The 24,791-nt window shown below is 41.1% G+C and overlaps 1 protein-coding gene across 1 annotated transcript in view; it reads right to left on the minus strand.

Moving 5' to 3' along the window:
• The window catches only part of LOC120537587 (F-BAR domain only protein 1-like), a 100,099-nt gene continuing 75,308 nt past the window's right edge, over nucleotides 1-24,791 (minus strand). The window contains 7 exon segments of the mRNA XM_039766637.1: nucleotides 1-392; nucleotides 2,788-2,894; nucleotides 3,668-3,829; nucleotides 9,486-9,550; nucleotides 9,630-9,823; nucleotides 9,940-10,072; nucleotides 10,289-10,444. Of these exon segments, the coding sequence (XP_039622571.1) occupies nucleotides 2,797-2,894; nucleotides 3,668-3,829; nucleotides 9,486-9,550; nucleotides 9,630-9,823; nucleotides 9,940-10,072; nucleotides 10,289-10,444 (808 nt within the window). The 3' untranslated portion in view covers nucleotides 1-392; nucleotides 2,788-2,796.

Raw genomic sequence — 24,791 nt, forward strand, 5'->3', positions numbered from 1 at the left:
CAAAACATCCACTTATAATACTGAAAAGCATTTGAGACCATCTCTTTGTAGGTTATGCAGATCCCAGACCTACAGTTCGACGCTCCCAGCTTCATTCTTGCTTTCATTTTGTAAGGCACACAAGATCCACACGGCATACGACACGTACTAAATAATTACAAAGCAACACAGAAAAACTCTAGATCTAGAGCCGAGTTCTGTTGATTAAGAAGCCATTCTCCGTCCGTCCAAAAAATTTGCTATTCTCTCTGGTGGGCAGTCACGTCCATCAAAACAGCCATTTGCCAGGTGGAAACCAAAGCTTTGTGTTGTCCCAGCACGGAGAATTGAAAGTGCGGTTTTGTGCTTCTCTGTAAACCATCATCACACCGAACATCCTGCCATATACTTTCCTATAAGAAGAGGAAGAGACCATAAGGGGATCAAAAGGGAACAAGTTATCCTGAAATGACACAAAAAAAGTAGGGCATCCATGGAGCAGAAAGCAGTCAAAAGCATGTAAGCAGCAACACCACCAACAGCACAAATGAACCTGAAAGCACCCAAAAGAGCAAACCAATCAAGCCGACACTTCTGTTACATCTCGTCTCAAAAGATGATGGGATACGAGGCCACAAAAAGAGGAAAGGGAGAACCCAGCCTGAACAGACACAAGTGGGTTAGATTTAAGAAATCCCACAATCCAGGTTTAGCACACCCAGGCCCAGGAGGCCCCGCCCCATTGTCCTGCCGTCTCTGCTAAACCCAGTGAGTGTACACCTTGGTGACAGGAGGGAACGGACCACAGATTATCTACCAGTCCCCCAGCTGCATGAGTGACCTCCAGAATTGAAGACCAAAAGTGTAGGAGAGAGCCGTCGGGCCCCCTGTGGGTTTGTGCTGGGCGGTGGAACATTGGTAGAAACCTCAAACAATGATGGAAGAAGTACAGTCATGGGAAAAAGTAAGTACACCCCATGGAAATGTTTTTTTTTTTTTTTTTCCAGCATATGTCATACAGGCAAACGGTGCCCATGGGTAACACAGGTAAACTTAAGTCCACACTTAACCTCGAAGCTGGCATTACCCTTTTATCAGAAGTGACTACCTGCAGGGGTTTTGCATAACTGCCCACCAGTCTCTGACATTGGCTCAGTTAAGTTTTTGACCACTCCTGCATGCAGAATTCCTTCAGCTGCAAGATGTTTGTGCGTTTTCCTGTACGTACTTCCATTTCAAATCCCCTTCCAATCGGGGCTTGGCTAGGCCAGTCCATAACCCACCCTCCAGCTTTTCATTTTGAGCCAATCTTTGGTGGATTGGCTGGTGTGCTTTAGTTAATTATCGTGTTGAAAGGTCCATTTCTAGTTCAACTCCAACTTTTGGACAGATGGACCCGCATTCTCCTCAGCCACAATTTGATATAATGCAGAATTCATAGTTGACTCGATGACTGCAAGCTGTCGCGCAAAGTGCAGGACAAAAGGTGGAGTGGTGGCTCTGAGGCTAAGGATCTGCGTTGGTATCCCAAAGGTTGCCGGTTCGAATCCCTGTCACTGCCAAAAGAGATCCTACTCTGCTGGGCCCTTGAGCTCCAGGGGCAATGTACAATGGCTGACCCTGCACTCTGACCCCAAGGGGTATGTGAAAACGAACAAATTCCTAATACGAGAAATCGTATAAGGCGAAAAAAAGAACAAAAAAAAAAAATGCGCTTCATAGTTGTGAGGTTCTTCTGAAGTGTTGTCTTTGGCCAGATGAATCAAAGATAGGAGCCGTTTGTCCACAGTAACAGTAGACAATCACAAATCGGAGGCTGGTCTTTGTCTGGATGATGTTTAATAGCAAACTGCAGTGTTGTTGGACAGCAAAGGCTCTCATTCCTGGCACAAATTTCGTGCAGGTCTCCCTTGCTGATTGCAGATGCACAATGACACCAACTATTGCCATTGCAGATTAAATTTTGGGGATCTTGGATACAACTTTTCGTGTTAAATAGTCAGCTCTTAGGCTAAATTTGCTTGGCCGGCCTGTCCTGGACAAATTAGCAGTCATTTAAAATCTCCATAACTTGGATGATTGTTCTTATTTATAGTGGAACGATTGGTCTCACACAATGTGGTGCTCTTTTTTAAATTCCTTGCCAGACTCCTAGGCATCCACAACCTTCTTTCTGAGGGCCTTATTGATGTCTGCATGATGACACCACCCACGTCGATAGCAAAGACAACACTGGACCCTCGCTATCTGCAGTTTATGCAAGACAGGGTCCACCTGCTGAACACCTGCTTCTAACTGGATGGATCTGAAGTGCTGGTAAATGAAGGGGTGGGCTTACTTTTTCCGTGTGACAAATGTGCATTTTTATTCATCTGGATTATGAGAATGAATACACCATGTCAATGTTGCGTGTCGGTTGTTCAAGTAAGATAACCTTTACCTGTAGGCACTGTTTGCATGAAGATGGATCGCTTGCCTGTAAATCTGTTGGAAAAAAGCCCCCGGTTTCCATGGGGTGGGCTTCCTTTTTCACACAACTAGCTTAACACACTGGCAGCACTTTGGCATGATTGGCTAATGATGAAGCTTGGAAGCAAACCCTGATGACTTTGCTCAGCTCATGGAAAGTGGCTAGTTTTGAACAGTGGCATATTGGCAGAGATGCTGAGAGCGCTTCAAAAAATGATTAGCATATTAGAGAGAAAAGCATTGTGGGAAAACAAAACAAGGAGCCAAAAAAATGATGGAGGGATAAGCAGCATGAGGTGGACGGAGAAGCCACATGATGAGCAGCAGCAGCAGCACTACCTTGGACAGCTAGACCGCCGACTCGTGGACGTAGCGGCCCTTAGCTTTAGGGGCGGCCTGGCCCACACGGGGATGTCCACTCAACAGTTTTTCCAGGCAACCTCTTTCTGGAATACAGAAAATTCCAGAAATCCGTTAGAAAGGACAATGCCTCCGTTGGGCTCGAGGGTTTCAGAGGGTAACATTATGAGACAGAAAACGAATGAGAAGACATGAGTCACAGACAACAGCCAACGCCCCACCTGACCCGGCCTAACTGAATCTGCTTTAGGTTTACAGTCCCAGTCTGAGCTAACTTAACTCAACATGAAGAAGGTCCTGACCTGAGCTGACATAGTCTGGCCAACGTGGCCTGATCGGGTCTTACCTGATATTATTATATTGGCTTATCCTAATTTGACCCAATCTGACCTTGCTTGGCCTGAACAAATTTGTTTTATTCTGACATCTTGTGACTTAAACTGATACAGGCATGACTGGCCTATGCAGACTTGGAATGGTCCAACCAATCCACAATTAACCCAATCTTTTCCAACTGGATCTATCCCAACTTGACATAATCAAGCTTTGTTTCTTTTGGTGTACCATCCCATATGTCTGGCTTCCTTCTGCAGAGACGGCGTTTTTCGTGTGGGGCGGGGCTTCACATTGGCCACACCCTCTCTGTAAGGGGGCAGGAATTGTTTGGTCTCCATGCATGCCTGGTCAGAAGGGGTGTTAAGTAGCTCGGGATGGTGGCTCCCTCGTTTTCACCTTCTTATTGATTCCCAGACGACAACATGAGACAGCATCACACTCACATCTACTGACCGGTACAGACACACAAGTCTTATGGTGCCTACGGTTCTTTCCCGATTCACAGACTCACAACTCTACTTACCGGTGGCAAACCTCTTCTTGACTAGTGACATGCGATATCGGCCACCGACCAGTTCCAAGTCAACCCCTGACAAGGCATCTCCAGATCCCACAAACTGTACTCCAACATTGGGGGGAGGTCCACAGTGGCCATCACGACACTGCCAGCTGGCTCGCACCTTCCCTGGTGAAGAGCAGACAGAACAAAATCAGATGTGAGAAGGAAAGTGGAGCCAGTGGCTCCTGGAAGCCTTGAACTTGAGCAGCCTGATCCACAAATAGTCTAGCTGAAGGTTAAGAAGTCTGGACATGTAGTGCTAACCCTAACCCCCTCCCCAGCCCCCGAGTCTCTACAAGACCCTTTTGCCTGCTTAGCTTTTGATATGACATTCTTGAGAGTCTCACCTTCAGGAGAAGGAAGAGATCTTTAAAGTATGGCATTCAGAAACATCTTGAAATGAACTTGAGATATCTTAAAATGTAATTTGCCTTTTGGGATATCTGAATTTTGTCTCTAGATGTCTTAAAGTACGTTCTTTTACATTTTAAGATATCTACAATACATTTATGTGATGTCTCGAAGTGACCTTGCATGAACACTCACTGGCCACTTTATTAGGTACACTCTGCTAGTACCGGGTTGGACCCCCTTTTGGCCTTCAGAACTGCTGTAATTCTTCATGGCATATACTCAACAAGGTGCTGCAAACTTTCCTAAGTGGTTTTCGTCCAACCTGACATGATACCATCTGCAGATGTGTCGGCTGCATATCCATGATCTTGAATCTCCCATTCCACCACATCCTAAAGGTGCTCATTTGGATTAAGATCTGGTTAACTGTAGAGGCCATTTGAGTACAGTGGAATCATTGCCATGTTCAAGAAAGCAGTTTGAGGTGATTTGAGTTTTGTGACATGGTGTGATTGGTACTCTGTGGTCATAAAGGGATGGACATGGGCAGCAGCAATACTCAGGTAGGCTGTGACATTTAAACGATGCTCAGTTGGCACTAAGGGGCCCAAAGTGTTCCAAGAAAATATCCCTCACATTATTATACCAACACCACCAGCCTGAAGCGTTGATATAAGGCAGGATGGGGTCCATGCTTTCATGTCGTTGACACCAAATTCTAACCCTACCATCCAAATGTCGCAGCAGAAATTGAGACTCATTTTTCCAATCTTCTATTATCCAATTTTTGGTGAGCCCATGGAAATTGTAGCCTCAGTTTCCTGTTCTTAGCAAATAGGAGTGGCAGCCGCTGTGGTCTCCTGCTGCTATAGGCCATCTGCTTCAAGGTTCAACATGTTGTACGTTCTGAGATGCTCTTCTGCATATCTCATTTGCAACAAGTGGTTATCTGAGTTACTGTTGCCTTTCTATCAGCTCAAACCAGTCTGGCCATTTGCCTCTGACCTCCGGCATTAACAAGACATTTTTGCTCTGAGAACTGCCACTCACTGGGTATTTTCCCTTTTTCAGACCATTCTCTGTAAACCCTAGAGATAGATATGCACCAAAATCCCAGTAGATCAGCAGTTTCTGAAATACCCAACACCAGCCCATCAGACACCAACAACCATGCCACGTTCAAAGTCACTTAAATCTCCTTTCTTCCCCATTCTGATGTTTGGTTTGAACTTCAGCAGATCATCCTGATAATACCTACAGGCCTAAATGCATTGAGCTACTGCTATGTGATTGGCCGAGTAGATATTTTCATTGTACCTAATGAAATAGGTATGTTGAGATAAACTTGAGATATGTGAAAATAAGCATAAAACCTTTCAGGTATCCTGAAATAAGTTCATCTCTTTTTATAGATATCCTAGACCAGAGTTTCTTAAATGTTTTTCTCTTGTGACCCAATCTTGCCCTTCTCAGCGCCATCGAGAAAGACTCCATCAGTGCGTTTACACGCACTCACACAACCGGACCCGGTTAAGGCAGAAAACCCGGTTTCTTAAAAATCTTTGTTTCCATAAGCAAGTAATCTTCTGGAGTTCTCCTTTGCAAAACACTCTGATGACATTAAACTGAGTTAAACGTTATCATTGGCCACTGTGAACCTGAAAATAAGCATGACGTCTGTGATCATTCTCTTGTCTTACGAGGGGGGACCCAAAAATAACCGGAATTTTGCTGTTGTTAGGTTGGTACTTGTAGTACGTGGTTGGGCCGCTAGGGCGATCTAGTTATACTCCTCACAAGTAAGTCTGCCAAGTACCATCAGTCTGGACGGTTGTGCTTGTGTTCAGTGAATTTTGTAAAAATAGTTTTGTGCAAGCGTCGTTTTTTTACGATGGCCGATTATCGTGAGCAACGCGCGGCAGTGAAATTTTGTTTTCTTCTTGAAAAAAGTGTTACAGAAACTATTGTTATTGAAACGGTATGACTACCCTGAACCACCCACCCTACTCACCGGATTTAGCTCCGTGTGATTTCTTTTTGTTCCCTCGGATGAAAAAAGACTTGAAAGGAAGGCGTTTTGCTGACATCGAAGAGGTAAAACAAGAAACGACCAGAGCATTAATGGGCATTACTTCAGACGAATTTAAAAAATGTTTCGAACAATGGAACAAACGGTGTATTTCCGCCAATGGAGTGTACTTTGAAGGAGACTAATTGTAGTTTGTACAGAAAATTAAACACGTATTTTTGGGTCCCCCCTCATATATGTAAACGTCTACACGTGGAAGTGTGTGTGTCTGTCCGGCCCAGAAGTGAGAGGTGGAGTCAGGGTAAAGGCTCCGCCCCCAAGGAAACAGACAACTCGCTCAGCAGTTAATAACACAAGCGAAGTGAGCAAATCAGTAAAATGAAACCTCAGAATAAAGACAAAATTGCTTAGCCGCTAACAACGGCAAAATGGTATTCCTTTTACTTTTCCACCCGTCGCTAGTGCACAAGCGAAGCGAGCACGTCGGTAAATTGAATCCTCCTAGGAGAGAGACGTCTAGAGTAGTTCCTTTCAATTACCTGACATCTCTACAATTCAGTTTATTTTCTGACGATATCAATAGTTTCTAGGACCCCGAGCTTACATGGGCTAGCATTTTATAAAGATGCTTAATCACATCAACATTTAATTTATAGGTTTCGGATACCAGATTTTACGTGACAAACACTTGGCTACGCAACTGAGCCCTACAAAGGACTCGCTATGTGTGTTTCGCGCCAGACACCCAGTGCAGCTGAAATATTGTATTGCGTTGGGTTAATTGTTAATAATTGGACTGCGTTACACGTGTTACTTTTAACAGTTTACACAACATGTTGAGTTTAGCTTGTCCATTCAACTAATCAACGTAAAATTTAACAAATTGTGAAATATTGAGGCAGATTGAGTAGAATGAAGGCAATTGTCCAAATATTTGCCTCTGGAAATGTATTCTGTTGACACTTCTACCAGTGACTGCTTAAAACGCATGAGAAGGAAATGCACATACAGACGGACAGAAGGCAGCGGACATGAGCAGACTAGAAAATCCTTAACTGTAACCCGGTTATGGATTTACGCGGCAATATAGTTGGATTATTCACGGAGAAATCTATCTCTGATAATCAGGTTTCGCAGAGGACACTAACCAGATTTCTCTAAATGGAATAAGGGTTTACATAGCATTTTAGAAATCAGGTTCCTTTGAATAACCGGGTTATTGAAGTGCATATAAGTGCGGTAATTGATGATCCTCAGAGAATCCCCGTTGACTGTTATAGCACAGCCATGTCGATTGCTTAATTAACCTGCAGTGACCCACTGCAACACACTTTGCAAACCATATGCGGCCCACTCCCATTTAATACAATGGTGACTTGCGAACCAAGAGCAACAACCTGTGACCTGAGAGACCTTGATTTAAGAGATCTTGAAATACATTTTAAGAAATGTGAAATGGATCAGAGATATCTAATAAGCATTTCAGACAGGGGAAACATACAACATCTGAGATACATTTTCAAGACACCTCAGATATTTCATGATATCTCAAGAGAATTTCCTTCTCTTTTTCGAGATATTTAAAATATGTTTTAAGGTATCTTAAAATTGACAGGAAGTTCCATTGAAAATTTTTGTCAAATTAATGGAAATTAATGCCTTGGTGGATTGGAAGGATTTGCGTGGTTCAGCAAAGTTCCAAACGATGCTATTTGCAATCCTAGCAGGGTCGCCCTGACTAAAGCCTGATCCAAAAGTCCTCAACAGTGGATCAGGTAGATGAGTCTTTTTGACACTTATGGCTGTGAGGGCAGACTAGGGCTGAGCCAGGTGAGCTAGCTATGAAGGCAATGTCCTACTGTTCTTGGAGTCTCTGCAGATTATCTCAGATCATTCTATGCCATAGCTTCAAAGCATCCATGATGAAGTTAATGGGGTCCAGGAATATGTGGTCAGCTCCTCCAGTTATAGCACCTGTAACCTGTCTACGTTCTTCACTTATTCCTTACAAAGGTTCTGGGGCGGAGGAGACAAGTGAGATGAACAATGGTAGTCCACAGCACTAAATCTGCATTCTTCCTCTGAAGGCACGATGGCCGCCAACCTGATGGACTGAGGTAGCATCAGGTCTCCATCACTGACCTCCATGGCTGAGTGGGTCTATTTAGACATAGCACCACCACCTCACACAAAGAGGGGCTTGGTGAAGACAGCCTCAACAATGCCTGTCTCATCTAGGTTGGCTGGGCAGCCACACTTGGCAAGTTTTATCTTTTCTTTACAGAAAGTCATTTTGAATTACATTCCATAAGTCTCCACAGACTTAATTTTAAGTTATTGTAGCATCCCAGCCAGGATGAAGCCCAGAGGGAAAGTGACTGCTGGGTTGAGCGAGGAGGGCAGAGAACGGAGTGGAGGACTGATGTCAGGGATATGATTGACAGTTAAGGGAAGAAAAGGGGCGGCACCTTAAATGGAGGGGCGGGGAATTCTGGATGGTTCGAGGAACAGCTTAGAAGGTGTAGAGGCAGCGAGAGGAGGAGTTCAGCTGGGTATGCGAGGTGGGTTATGGTAGTGGAACCACAGGTTTTTTTTTTGGGTCTATTGATAGCGTCTCTCAGGGACAAAGCAACGAGAGATACATAGATAACATGTAAACAGTTCGAGTTCAAAGTCATTTACTTTACTTTTACATTTGTGTATTTTTTTTTTTGACTATTTGATTAAACTGTTCTGCAATCCTTTCTTTGTCCTGCTGTGTTTCTTCTTTTAGAAACCAGTCACGGTGAGGTTGCTACAATATTTTGAAATGTATTTGCGATATCTCAGAATGCACAGTGGAAAGCGCACCTAAGTAGCATCGTGAGTGTGTCAGCTATGGGGATTGAGAAGGGTGTAACGTCAGTGGTAGCAACTGTTACCTCTTTATCAATTGATCGGGGGACGACATTCGGGAGGAGCACCGACATCATTTCTGCTTCAGCGAGAAGTTCCTCCATTTTCACTTCAGACACTAAGAACTAATTCTACCTGAAACTGGTGTTTTCTCTTGAACCTGCAGCTGATGGTGATGAACCGTTGTCACAACATTAGCAGTTGTGGGCTAACAAGCCACTATTTCAACCATACAGTTGTTGTACTCTACTTTCTTTTTGTCTGCCACTAAATAGGGGTCCTTCATGGACCCCAGCACTTTACTGTTGTCTTCTCATTATATTTTCCAATGGGAACTTCTTTTAAGATATCTTGAAATGCAGTTGAGATATCTCAGAATGAATGGTGTGTCCTTTCAAGATATGCCAAATCTTAAAATGCATTGTATTTTCAGATATGCATAACTCTTTTTAAGATCTCTCGGCTTGCCATACTCATACTCAAGCCCCTATAGGGGTCACTCACCTTTGCCATCAGTTGTCAGCGAGATATTGGGCAGTTTCCACAGCAGCCTCCTCTCTTCAGCATTCCTGGAACAGGGAAGGTATATTAAACCACAGGAACATGAAGGCAGATTCAGCGGGCCACCCTGAAAGTCCTGCCACTCACCACACTCCTGCAGGTTGGCACTGTACGTCCATGGCCGATTCCTCTAGGGGGATTACCACCTGAACATTACTGAGCTCTGTAGAAGAGGAGGAAGGGCAGTAGTGGTAGTCCAGTGAGACACGTGTGACTGAGCCACTGCGCATGCACTGGGCAGAGAGGCGGAGAGGTGCACACCGTGGGTCCTGAGAGGAGACCTAAACACAGCAAGCGGGAGTTTAATGCACAGGGGACAGGGGGCATTGAGAACAAAGAGTGACAGTGGCAGAGAGAAGTGAAGAGGACAATCCTAAAAAAACAACTCATAACACACCTGGTACTTGAGCAGACCCACATTGAAATACGACGCCTGTGGATTGAGCTCTGCTTCTCTCTGAAGATGGACAGTTAATGCCTGCATGTTGACCCAGAAGTCTCTGCTGTCAGGGTCTGTCTGTGATGGATCGCTGGAAGAACAAAAGTCCTTAGCTTAAAGTTAACTGTGACGGAAGACCCAAATAGTGCCAGAAACTGGAAAAAAATTATCAAATTCTAGTCATATGCTGAGCATTATAAGCAGAGAACGTGGAGCTATAAATGGGTGATCATATTTCTGCTGGGGGAGAGGAAATAGAATCTCATCTACCATTCTAGGGAACCCACCACTTCAATCCCATACTCACCTGAAGAGAAGCTTCTGATTGGGCACAAACTGATCCACTCTTGCTGTTTTCACCAATCGAAAGCTGAGGACAGGGGCAGTGGCACTGTTGCTGAAAATCTGGACAATCCCTGAAGGGAAGGACAACGTCAGGTCTCCTGTAATTTTTACCAGACAGCTGGACAAAAGGGAAGTGAGAGAAATATGACTGTCAGACGAGGGCTTAGACATATGTGCCTGTCCCACTGTCCTGTTTTTGAAGTAGGGAGGAAGTGTCAAAAACACAGTAGCAGTTTAAGGACAGTTATAGCAGGTGTCCACCTTCCGGAGCCTTTTGTCAGTAGGAAATAGGACAATTATGTGCCAGGATGGGAAAACTAAAATTTTACTGAAAAGTTGTTGAGCACAAAAAAATGAAGAAAACAACAATCATTATTGTAACTCGTCTGTTTCTGCTGTTCGCAGTCAGTAGTAAATCGAATTTGTTGAACGTTAATTCTTTCTGTTAAATGTCTGTATTGTTGGTTTTTCTTTTGTTTAAAATTTTCAATTTCTGTGTTATCTGAGTAATTGTAGTCCATTTCTGTGGCATTTAAAAATAATTATTGTTATTACAGTGACATCCTCCACAGATGTCGCTGTTTTGCGAGATTTTTGGGTTGCCACAGCTATGTTGTTTGTTACAAAGACATTCACTTCTAGTCTTGAGTTTCGATGTTGTCACAACATCTGATGTCATTGCCTCATCCTTATTTACACTATGACAAGAGACACAAACCTTTTTTCTGGATAATTTCTGCCTCAGGTAATAGTGACATGGTTTGAACAGGCCTCCGCTCCTGGCTTCAGTTTCTTTTCTGTTTCTTTATTTTGTGATTTTTTTTTTTTACGTTATTGAACATGTTTCTGTTTTCTTTTGTATTGTATTGTACTTTCTTTTTTTCTTTTGCTTTGTCTTATGTTAATTCTGTTAATTATCTTCTGTATGTTGATGCTTAGGGGAGGGGCACCCTCATGTTGAAGCAGAGGTAACTCCCTCAGCATTTGTATTTGTGTGTGTTGTTTGGCTTTCAATGTTGGATTTTGATTTTTGGATATGGTAAGTTCACTTTTTGATTCTTTGGTTTATGGACTTCTGCTCTTGTTACTTGATTTGATTACTGATATACAGTGTAAAACCAAGAGAGCAACACTATGTGAGGTTTCAGGTTTCAGCATATAGCCCTGTTTAGTTATGTTTAGGCAGTGAATGAAAATCAATCGAAACAAGAGTAAAGACCATCATGGTCTTAGAGTAATAGAGCTTGAGATGCTTCTTAAGTACACGTTCTGTCACTAATGGACTGGTTGGTTCATTAATGAATGCAGATTTCTGGAGTTTCGCGTTTTTATATAGTCATACTTGGCTGAAGTGACAGGCATCCATCGCGGCACCAGTAGTAATGTCCTGTGTTGTCTCTGGCCTTGTCTTATTCTCCGAGTGTAAAAACAAAGAAGTGGTTCTGGCTTTGCTTTCCCTTTTGTCAAAGGCATGGCGTCTTTCTGCTTTGAGCCTTGAATGTGCTCCTGTAGTACTCATGTACAACAACAAATTTGAAGGTTGCTCCTTTTTTAGTCGCCTACACATTTAGTATGTGCCTTTTTCATTTTGCATTTACTCTTTGTTTATATTTTCTGAGTATTTTGCTTAATAAAGTTTATTACTGCTACAAGAAGAACTGTTTTGTTATTTGAGCCAGGGGTTTTTATGCCTCTCCACTCTCCCTTTTGGATTTATAAGTTGGACCTTGTATAAGTGGGATGCATTAATATACTGTAGTTATATTCCGCTATATAGGTTTGCTTGTTGATATGGAGAATCATTTGGCATTAATAAAAAATACTCCATGTGATCTCCAAATTATGAATTCTAAGCACATGTTACGGGATGCCATGTTGTTTTGGTCACGGATGTCAGCATTTTCTTAGTGTTGTTTCACTGCTGCAATGTTCTGGTTGCTGGAAGTGCACCACTTGTGACATTAGAAGTGCAACGTTTTTAACAGCCGGTTTTCAAGATGATGGATAGATGAAAGAAACAAAATTCACTTTGTTGGCACGTGAACTGCTAGAAGATGATTTTTGGTTTTCAACTCCTGTTTGTTTCACTTCAGTTCAATCTTAGATGACAGTAGGATTGACTCTCTGACACTTTTCTTTAATAACATCTGTTCCCTGGTGTTCTCTCTCTCTCTCTCTCTCTCTCTCTCTCTCTCTCTCTCTCTCTCTCTCTCTCTCTCTCTCTCTCTCTCTCTCTCTCTCTCTCTCTCTCTCTCTCTATATATATATATATATATATATATATATATATAGAGAGATATATATATATATATATATATATGCTATATGCTTTTAAAGTTCGGGGCCAGGCTGCTTTGTTATGAGGCCACTTATGAAGCCTTATGGCCTAGTTTTGAGGAACAGCCTAGGTATTGAATTTTGAGAGCAGGCAGTTCATAACACCAGGAAACTATGAACGAAGTTCAAGATCAGACCACATTGCTATGAGTAATTAAAACAGAAGTCCAGGCCATTTGAAAGGGTTTACTAACTTTTTCTTACAGCTGTGGTCTCCATCCATCTTTGACCCAAAACTGGATTATTAGGTAGGTTTTAGACTGTTAAGTTACATTATTTTCAGTTTCAGTATTGCTGAAGTCTGAAATGAGTGTTTGTGAATGTAGTGTGCAAAAACAGAAAATATGAAAAAATACAAGAAATTTTGTGTTTTACATTGTTGGTAAAAATGTATTTTCCTTCAGAAAAAGAAAATAACTAGTAATGTTGGACCCTTTGCCCGATGTTTAGGATACCCACCCCCTCACCAAGGCCAGTCACGATGAACATGAACAATAAAATCACACAGATTTTGAGTAAAAGTTAATCCTGGTAATTCACAAAGAATCAAATTTCAGTAACAGTTAATCCCGGCTTCTTTCAAGGTTATTTGTGTGAAAGATGTGTTCCGTCATTAACATCCACATGAGGATCTCATCAGGTTTAGTAGTCAATGGTGCATAAAACCTTAATACTTTTACTTCTTACTGCTCACCAACCCATTTTTCTTTAGGCAAAAACAAAACCAACTGTGAGGTTGGCAGTTGTGAACCTTGATATAATTTTGTGAATCCACAGCTCTACCTGGAACTGTGACTGCAGTCGACAAGTATGAACAAGCCAATCACACTAAATTCCTTTGGGTATTTCACCAGGGGATTTTCTAGATTTTATGCGACTTGAGTAATCTTGCTTTTGTGAAATATAGTATTACACTGAATGCCAGCCTTCCTGGATTAATACCTACTGTAGTTTGAAAAAGGTGAGGAACAACAAGTCAATGTGAAAGCTACGAAGGAAAACAACACAACACAACACAACACAACACAAACTGCACCTTTGGCTTCGATGCCATCCTCCACAGGTTATAAAATGGAAATTAGTGTTGTATCAGTACTAAAAGTTTGACTTTTGTGTTGATACCAACTTTCAGACTTCATTACTGGTACTAGTACAGATCCAAAGCAAATAACGAATAACTTGCTCCAAACTTCTGTCGCACATATGCTTCATTCCTCCGATCCACAAACACACGTGCCTCCCACATGTTGCTTCCTAGTCATTATGCTTACTTTGATTTATTTATTGATTAATTTGATATTTGGTTGCATGACTGTCCTTTCTGGGGTTAGAACATTAGAACAATCTAGACGAGAACAGGCTATTCAGCCCAACAAAACTCACCAGTCCTATCCACTTAATCTCTCTATTATAACAAAAAGTCCTGGGAGAGAAAGACTAGGGAGACGAGACGTGATCTTCACGTGAAGAACACGGAAGACACTTAAAAGACACGCAAGATGAAAGAGATTGGCCACGGAGCACCTCACAGGGACCTTAAACATGAGACTTTGTGCCAAGAGATTGACCCAGGACCATCTCGTGATGACGTAGGACATGAGATTCTTGTAAGATACTCCCTACTTACAACCAATATCAAATAAGACCACGGGCAGCAAAACACTCAGTCGTGCAAAGGCTTTGAGCACACACAGATCCAGGGCTCTCAGCACATATAAAGCGTATAAGGACAATACGTTATAAATGAAACATCGATGACTAAGCGAAGAAGAAAGAGCAACGCAAAGAAAAGAAATTTAAAAGCGGTGAGAAAAAAATGCAAAAAAGAAAAAGAATAATCAAGGTGCAAATTCAGAAAATAAGGAAAGTAATTATCAGCCCGGAACAAGTGGAATTGAAAAAAAAGCACATCCAATCGGGCTCAGAATTTAAAGACAAAGAGTAAAAGAACTTCATAAAGATGTTCAAAAACATTGGCGCTATACACATGCAGAGCAGGTAAGAGATTATGAAAGCAGTGGAATTCGAAAGGCTCAAAAAAAAGTTGGCACGATACAAATGCAGAGAAAGTTAAAGAATATGAAAGCAGGAAAATTAGAAATTATCAAAAAAAAGAAAGTAAAGATCGCAGTAGCACAAACAAACGGAAATTATGACTTGAAAAAAGGGAAAATAATCACCACGGACCAGGTATCATTGAGAAAAAGCAGGACAAAACGAGGTCAGGAATAAAAGAGTAGAGTAGAAAAGAAAGTAAAACGTCATAAAGAGGTTAAAAAACAAGGGGGCCAAACACATGCAGAACAGGATAGAAATAATGAAAACTGGAATTCAAAAGACTCAAAAAAAAGTAAGCGCGAAACACATGCAGAATATGAAAGCAGAAAAAAATGAGTGTCAAAAAATGAAAGAAAACAGTGCATTAGCGCAAACAAAGAGAAATAACGAAAAGGCGAATAGAGATGGAATATATGGACACGGGTGATATGTCAGAAGTATGTAAATATTGTAAGGCTTTGAAGTTTAAGTCAGAGAATTTCAAAAACGGGGTTTAACTCACATGCATTTATTGGTTACTTTGCAAAAAAAATTATTAACTGCTGATGATGAAGATCGTTTTCTCTGTGCTGAAACCTATCCTGAATTATGGTACAAAGTCATTAAACACAAGTCTCACTGACCTCATTAAAAAGATTCAGCATGTTGGGACTCGAAAGATTCCAAATATTGTTTTTAACGAAGTTCTGAAACAAAAGTAAAACAAATGAAATAGCAACAATTCAAAGAAAAAAAATCTTAAAAGTGTGTATCCAGAAAACCAAACACGGTAGTTGACGAGCGAAGCGAGCAGGGGGCAAGGCCCCCTAGTTCTTCTAAAATAAAATCAAGTTGAGTTTTGAAAGTTCCTAAAGTCTGACTGTCTACCACACTTCTTGGTAACTTATTCTTTTTGTCTATGGTTCTCTGTGTAAAGAAAACTTCCAAATGTTTGTGTGAAGTTTACCATTAACAAGTTTCCAACTGCATCCCCGTGTTGTTGATGAACTCATTTTAAAATAACTGCCTCAATACACTGGACTAATTCCCTTCATAATTTTAAACACTTCAATCATGTCTTGTTTTGTTTAAAGTGAAAAGGCTCAGCTCTTTAATCTTTCTTCATAATCCATCCCCTGTAGCCCTGGAATCAGCCTAGTCGCTCTTCTCTGGACCTTTTCCAGCACTTCTATATCATTTTTGTAGCCTGGAGACCAAAACTGTGCACAGTACTCCAGATGAGGCCTCACCAGTGTGTTATAAAACTTGAGGAGAACCTCCTTGGACTTGTACTCTACACATCAGGACACTATATAACCTAACATTCTGTTAGCCTTCATAATGGCTTCAGAACACTGTCTGGCTATTAATAGTGTCAAGTCCACTACGACTCCTAAATCCTTCTCATAAGATATACGTTTGATTTTCAGACCTCTGGTTGTGTAGTCAAACCTAAAACTTTTATTTCCTACGTGTAATACTTTACACTAGCCGACGCCCGCCATAGCATATGGCGGTGTAAGAATAGGAATGGAAAACGGTGATAAAGGAATTCAGAAATCAAGAAGAAATAAATACTTCTTGAAAGACGCAGTGTGCGTGTAGAATTTCCGGCCAAGCACGATTACATGTGAAAGTGCTAAATAAATCAGGCTTTCCGAATTTACGTACTATGGCCATGGCATCCTGATAGTTTTGTTGCATGTACCTTGGACTTCCTGGAAAAGTGGATGGAAATACAATCATTTTGCCTACACATACGTTATTTTCAGCGTTTGCTTGTTATGCGTCTGATAGTTTCACGCGCAGATCTTGTTGGTGTAATCTGAGATAGTTGAGACGCACGCCCTCTGTTTTAACATACGCATCTACGATGTACTGTTGGAATAGTTTGCCTCTGGAGTGCAAAATACTAAATGTATTCCTCACTGCTAATCTGTACATGTAAAATTGGCATTGAGTAAGCCTTATTTGCTTGGCGGTTCTTTTATCTGAAACATGTTGTAAATGTTTGTGCCAGCCAATGTCTCCATAAGGGAATAAAAGTGGGTAAACCATAGGATCGCAATTCATATTGAGCATGGAAATCAGTTTACAGGAGTTACCAATGGGAAAGATGCAAATGTCCCTTTCAGCAGGCATTTTGCCATCTTCTCCAATGAAAATCGCTGCAACATTGGTGTGACATGTCGGGGCATTGTATCGTCGTAAATCCTGCCTAAGGTTTTCCTTGAAAACCATTCAAACATGCTGTTGGATTGGACTGAGCGATTTCATGCATGTGTTAGAATGATTTAGCGAAGGGGTTGATGGTTCTAAGCATGAAATCTAGCTGGAGAAGTACATTGTTGCTGCATGCAGATTTGCTTTATTTTGTAAGCATATTTCAGTAGCTTGTGCTGTGTCAAAAACATACAACTGTCCATATCCTGGAGAGGTAGAAGTGTTAACGTATAGTGGAGAGATTTGGTGATAAATTTGCCCGTGTATTTTAAAACAGTATGGTACGTGGCCAAGAGGTTGAGTTATCTGTGCATTCGTAGAAGCAAACGCTAGAGAAGAGTTGTATTCTCGAATGTGTTCACGATAATTTTTAGCTTCTGATGTTTGCTGTGTAAGAAGCTGTTGTAAAGACACAGGTGGCACCCGCAAAGGTGGTAAAGCTACTTTACTGTTGTGGCAGTACCTCGAGTACTTGTTGGATGTATTACGCTCAGCAGGCCAGTATAGTGCATGACATGGAAGATGACAAATAGGAATCGAGAAATGCCGTGTCGGCTGCATGTGGGCGGGACCGGTTTTGAAGTGGAAGCAGGACGAACCAGAAGAGAAATATATATACAGTGGGGACGGAAAGTATTCAGACCCCCTTCAATTTTTCACTCTTTGTTATATTGCAGCCATTTGCTAAAATCATTTAAATTAATTTTTTTCCTCATTAATGTACACACAGCACCCCATATTAACAGACAAAAAAAAAGAAGTCTCCACACATACTGCTTAGAATTAAGATCAAAAAGTTCTATCTTGGTCTCATCAGACCAGAGAATCTTATTTCTCACCATCTCAGAGTTCTTCAGGTGTCTTTTAGCAAACTCCATGTGGGCTGTAATGTGTCTTGCCGCTCCTCAGTGTGTGGAGACAACCAGGCACTGCTCATCACTTGTCCAATACAGTCCCCACAGTGAAGCATGGCGGTGGTAGCATCATGCTGTGGGGGTGTTTTTCAGCTGCAGGGACAGGACGACTGGTTGCAATCGAGGGAAAGATGAATGCGGCCAAGTACAGGGATATCCTGGACAAAAACCTTCTCCAGACTGCTAAGGACCTCAGACTGGGCCGAAGGTTTACCTTCCAACAAGACAATGACCCTAAGCACACAGCTAAAATAATGAAGGGGTGGCTTAACAACAACTGTGTGACTGTTCTTGAATGGCCCAGCCAGAGGCCTGACTTAAACCCAATTGAGCATCTCTGAAGAGACCTAAAAATGGCTGTCCACCAACGTTTACCATCCAACCTGACAGAACTGGAGAGGATCTGCAAGGAGGAATGCCAGAGGATCCCCAAATCCAGGTGTGAAAAACTTGTTGCATCTTTGCCATAAAAGGGTGCTTCTACTAAATACTGAGCAAAGGGTCTGAATACTTAGGACCATGTGATATTTCAGTTTTTCTTTTTTAATAAATCTGCAACAATTTCAAAAATTCTTTTTTTGTCTGTCAATATGGGGTGCTGTGTGTACATTAATGAGGGAAAAAAATTAATTCAAATGATTTTAGCAAATGGCTGCAATTTAACAAAGAGTGAAAAATTGAAGGGGGTCTGAATAGTTTCCGTACCCACTGTAAGAGATTTACCGACATTAAATTTCATCTGCCACAAATCTGCCCAAGCCTGCATGCTGTCCAAGTGCATCCGTTAATCTGAAAACACTCATATAGGGCTTCTTACACTGTTATGTAGGCAATTATGTAGAGGTCAGTGTAAAAATAAAAAAAAGTTGCCGGGAGACAGAATATTATTATTATTTACATTGTTATAGCACTTTTCTCACTACTCAAAGCACTCTCCACACAGGGAGGACCCAGGACGCAAACCCGTGATCTTCTTACTGTGAGGCAGCAGTACTACCACTGCACCTCCAACATGGATATCCTGTCTGAGAATGTCTGAGAAGTGGAGATACAAACATCTTCTGGTAAGCATCTGTGGTAAACCGGAAGAAACAGTCCAGGTGTTAGCTTGCTTAGCTCCAGCACCCTTTGGGTGACATATCACTCAGCCCAGGTACAACCATGCTGAGTGTAGGTTTTTGGAAGTTTTCACATTCATTGTTTTTAACATTGAATCACAGTGGATTTAATTTGGGTTTTGACACTGAACAACAGAAAAACTCTTTAATGTCAAAATGAAAATAGATCTCTGCAGAGTGGTTTAAATAAATTACAAATATAAAACACAAAATAATTAATCACACTTATTCACGCTTTTCAAATCAGTATTTAGTAGATGCTTCTTTGGCAGCCATAACAGCTGTAGATACCACATGGGCTGGACGGACATCCCGGACAGGAAGGAGAATGGTTCCTTACCCGGATGGGAGATTCCTAATAAGCAGATAAGCATCCCGGCCGGGGAGAAAGAAGTGATCACACCTGTAAGGAAGGACCAAAAGGGATGGACGGACAGCCCACTGGGAAAGAAAGACGTCGCTAGAGGCTTTTTTTCCTCCAGCATGCTAGATGGCAGCAACCCTGGATGTTGGTGCCCAGTAGGAAAGCAACAGGGCATGCCAGGAAATGCAATCTGGCAGAGCAGACCTGCTGGAGTCACTGGGGGCCACAAGAGGGCACTGCAGGGAGACAAGCTCCCTGTTATAATGGACTTCCGTGTAACCCGGAAGTGCTTCCATTGGGCAATCACCCTGGCACAGGAAGTACTCCCGGGTCTGTAACAAAAGGAACCACACTCCCTTATCCAGGTGAGTCGGAGCTGGGAGGTAGTGGAGCAACACTTGAGTGGAGGAAGGTAGTGCGGTAGGAAAAAAAGTACCGTGGAGGGAAAATCTGTGTTTTTGTACTTGTGGTGACATATTAGAGAGGATTTGATTAATAAACCAACCTTTATTTGAACCCATCACACAGCTTTGAATCTGTGCCCACAGGTCCCTGCCAGTTCTGCGTATGTGGGCACTACAGGTTTTCTCCATTCCCCTTTGTAGAATTGCTCAAGCTTTGTCAGATTGCGTGGGGATTGTGAGTGGACAGAATTTTGAAAGTTCAACTACAAACTGTCAATTGGATTGAGATCTGGACTCTGAGATGGCCACTCTTGGACACTAATATTGCTGTTTTATGGCCGTTCCTGTGTTGCTTTGGCTTTATGCTTCTCCAACGGCGCAGGGTTCTTGCAGGCTGCATCAGGTTTCTTTCCAGCATTTCTCTGTATTTTGCTGCATTTCTTTTACCCCCTCAAGCCTAACAGGGTCTGCTACAGAGAAGAATCCCCACGACACAATGCTGCCAACACCATGCTTCATGCATTCCAGCGTTTGGCTTATGTCACAGCGTTTATTTAGATTGCCAGAATGCTCTACTTTGGTCTCATCAGTCGACACAACTATTTCAGCTGACTTCAGTATCTCCCATGTGCCTTCTGGAAAACTCTAGCTGTGTTATTGTGTTATTTTAAGAGATTTTTTTTTCCACTGTCCTGTAAAGCAGTGCAACAGTTGTATTCCCTTAGTGGCATTTTTTTTTTACTTTCTAAAGTTGGATTAAAGCAGGACAGCCGGGTTGGCACACCAAAATTTATTCCTGGTTCTTGCAGTCCTTTAACTCGACTACACCAGTTGGTGACACCAATGATGATTCAAGTGTGTTATATTAAAGGGGGCAAATATTTATGTGATCCATTATTTTGTGTATTGCATTTGTCATTCACTTTGATCACTTTGCAGATATGTTTTACTTTTTCTGTTCATCAGTATCAAAAAAGCCAAATTAAATCAACTGTAATTCAATGCTGTTTAACAATGAAATGGTATAAAATGAAAACTTTCAAAAGGTGAACACTTTTTAAGGACAATAGTCAACAGTCAAGGTTACAAGCAAGTTCTCACATACTAAAGCTTCCACTTTGCTTATTGGATGAAGTAAAGCTACAGTCTTGTCCTTTTAGAGTTTCCCAGTTAAATCTGTTTTATCATTGTCATCTGTATATTTTGCACTTACTGAGCTGAAGTGTGACATTTGTGTCGTTAACAATGATCATCTCTTGTTGATAGGTGCACAGGATCTGTGAACATGAGGAGTTCTTTGGTATTCAGTGCTTGCAATAAGCTTGGCTTCTACGACTCTTTCTTATCTATTTAGCAAAACTTACAGTTTAAAAAGAAAATTAAATGGTGCCAGATGTTATTAGGTGTTTGGAATTTTGCAGTGACCACAGTCAACTTTTTATCAGTTTACCTATACATTTCTAAACCACAAAGATGTCACAAAAAAGGCCAGCCACACATTCTTGATTCCTTGAAGTCCCTTTCTGTGGTTTAAGATGCAAAACAAATCACGCTCAAGTTTCCATGCAGCGTAATATTGGAAAAAAGACATAAGGTAAAATGCCAAAGTGCAATGAGACCTGAGGGCAGTGACCATCACCAAGACCGATAGATAATGCCACTGACTCGTAGATTCAAAAAAGCTCAAAATAAAACAAGACAGAAAAAATGGTCAATTAGCAAAATTAACGAAAAGAGATGTGATGGCCAAGAATATTCAAGAAATGAAAACAGAGAAACATTCAAGCCAACAAGGACAGCATATAGGAGGCGTTCTAAATTTTGGTCCTGAAGGGCTGCAATGGCGAAGGCGTTCATATTGCCCAATTCCTTTCTGCTGCTATGCACCTAAAATCTGGAATAGCCTGCCAATAGGAATTCACCAGGCTGATACAGTAGAGCACTTTAAAACACTGCTGAAAACACATTACTTTAACATGGCCTTTTTATAACTTCATTTTAATCTTAATTTAACTTAATCCTGATACTCTATATGTTCAATTTCCTCAAAATAACTATTCATGGTGGCTCTAAAATCGGTACTGACCCCTACTCTCTTTTCTGTTTCTTTTTCCGGTTTCTTTGTGGTGGTGGCCTGCGCCACCTCCACCTACTCAAAGCTTCATGATGCTCCAACAATGATGGACGGATTAAAAGGAAGAAGTCTACGTGACCATCATCATCATCAAGCCCTTCCGTGAGAATCCTAAATCCAAAGAGGACTGTTTCATTTATGTTAGGTAGAATGCCCAGAGGGGACTGGGCGGTCTCATGGTCTGGAATCCCTACAGATTTTATTTTTTCTCCAGCCGTCTGGAGTTTTTGTTTTTTCTGTCCCCCCTGGCCATTGAACCTTACTCTTACTCGATGTTAATTAATGTTGATTTATTTTGTTTTATAATTGTGTCTTTCATTTTTCTATTCTTTAATATGTAAAGCACTTTGAGCTACTGTTTGTATGAAAATGTGCTATATAAATAAATGTTGTTGTTGTTGTTATACGAGCTCTCAAATGGTAGACCACCTGGACCCAGTGCAGTATTCCTTTCAAAAAAACTGTTGCAGCTAATTCAACAAAAGGTTTTAGGCACAATTTTGTTCACTTGCTAGTTTATCTTTTACACAGTTGTACTTAAAAGTTTTTATTTGTTTCTTGCCTTCTTAAAAGATAGTGAGATACAATTAAGAAGTAAGGCAACTGTGGTGTAGTGTTTAAGGCCATGGATTTTAAACCCTGAGGTTGAGGGTTCATATCCCGCCTGTGACTATAAGCAATTCGCTTCACCTGCCTGAGGGACAAAAAGAAATGTAATCAACTGAATCTCAACCGTTGTAAGTTACCTTGGATAAAGGCAGCAGCTAAATAAGTAAATGCTACACAGCATCTCTGTGACACACTAGCATTGAGCGGCCAACAAATTATGTGTGTCAGGAAACTCTACTGGGGCTTCTCTGTACCTTTGGCAATATTCCTTTATAAGGCATCACTGTGACGATGACTGCTCTCTTATAATTAGCCAAGTCTCAGGATTTCTCCTTTTTTGTAATTCCTTGTGTGTGTTTGAGGGGGATTGTTTTTGTTGTTTATGATGATATTTTTTGAGTTTCTGTCATAACCTAAATTCCTCTTTGGAACCAATAAATTTTATCTATCTATCTATCTATCTATCTATCTATCTATCTATCTATCTATCTATCTATCTATCTATCTATCTATCCAATGTCACCATGATGCAAAGTGATGGCAGCATCATGCTGTAGAGATGTTTCTCTGCAGTGGGCCCTGGAAGGCTTGTGAAAGTAAAATTAATGCAAAAAATACAAAGAAATCCAGGAGGAAACCCTCATGCAGTCTACAATAAACCTGCACCTCAAGAGATTTATTTTCCAGCTAAACAACAACCATAGGCATTAAGCCAAAACTACACTACAGAGTAATGGCTTAAAAAACTGGCCAAGTAAGACTCCAAATCTCAATCCAACTGAGAACATGTGGCAGGACTTCAAACAGGCTGTTCGCTCACAATCAGCATTCAAACTGACAAAGCTTGAGAAGTGTTGTAATGAAGAAGGGGAAAAACAGAAGTAGTGGGGTGAATATGCTTTATAGTTATTGTAGATAGATAGATAGATAGATAGATAGATAGATAGATAGATAGATAGATAGATATTACTTTATTTACATTTTATTTTACATTTTATAATAAGTCAGACAAAGCCCAGTTTCTAGCTGACAAACACTACATATATTCTGTTTCACTGCTCCAACTTCCTTGTTGGTGAAAGGAACATTTTTTCACTAGAAGCAGAAGCACTTGTGCACCAAGCTATCAATGATAGAAGAGGTAGTGAAAAGGACAGCTAAGCTGGAGAGCCATTCACTCCAGTGCCTTGACATTTTTTTAATTGTGACCCTGATACACAAGTAAAAATGCTCATATGTTTATTTGTGAAAACTCTCAACTTAGTTGCTATTAATTTATGTATTCACTTCAGTTACATAAGACTGGGTCTGTTAAGGTAATGGTAGCCCATCTTAAGTAAAGCTTAAGTATTTTGCATGTGCTGTGACCGTCTACAAGTTTTAATGATTCTTGTAACATTACAAAAATGAAGGCTACGGCTGAAAACTTAAAGTTTTATTTAGGACCTGCTGTGTGAATTCTTCAGTCTATGTACTTCTGGGCCAGCACTGGACACTGTGAACTTTACAAATCTCAGCTTTCATCATCACAGTGAAGCTTTCATGGTACAGATTCTAAAGGCACATCATGTTCTGTTAACATCTTCTAGAAAAAAAAAGGTATTCACCCCTATCAGTCTGAATATGATTAGAAAACAATTTCTAAAACTCTGTCCCAACTAACTCACAGAGTTATTGTTCAGAAGAGAAAAAAAAAAAATAGAGCAAAAGGAGGATGTCTCAAAACCAAAGTCACTAATGACTCCAGAATTAAGGACTTTTAAACATCCCATCCAGCCTATATCCAATCCTTATGTATTATCATAACCTCTGAAAGAAGAAGTACTTGAAGACAAAATGAAACTTCCTTTCAAGTTGCTGGACTTGCTCTTCTCAACAAGCCAAGAAGGACATCAGAACAGAACGTAATAAGCACAAGCAAATCAGAGTCTGTTTAGATTGAGACTCCTAACAAGTTTACCTTTTCATCTGTCCATGTTGCAACACCGAGCTGGCATTTTCAGATGTTTACAACTCTCGACAGCATTTGCAATGTTTTTTTGGGGTTAACACGGTGGCGTAGTGTGTGTGGACAAAAAATGTAAATGAAGACTAATGTCTGCATTTTTAAACAAAAACATATAGTGTGGATTCAGGCTGAATGCTGTGTATAAAGAATACTGTCTGAAAACAATCAAGTAACAAGAGATCCTTGAGCTAAGATAATAAGTGCAATCAAATCTACAAAGCTGTAATTTAGCAGAAGCACTTGTGGCTAGTAAGTTACACAATGTGTGCCAACACAGTGGTGAAGTACTCATCAGATAGCTTGAGAAAGATAAGGGA

The sequence above is a fragment of the Polypterus senegalus genome, chromosome 10 (assembly GCF_016835505.1).
Source record: "Polypterus senegalus isolate Bchr_013 chromosome 10, ASM1683550v1, whole genome shotgun sequence".
Lineage (NCBI taxonomy): Eukaryota > Metazoa > Chordata > Cladistia > Polypteriformes > Polypteridae > Polypterus > Polypterus senegalus.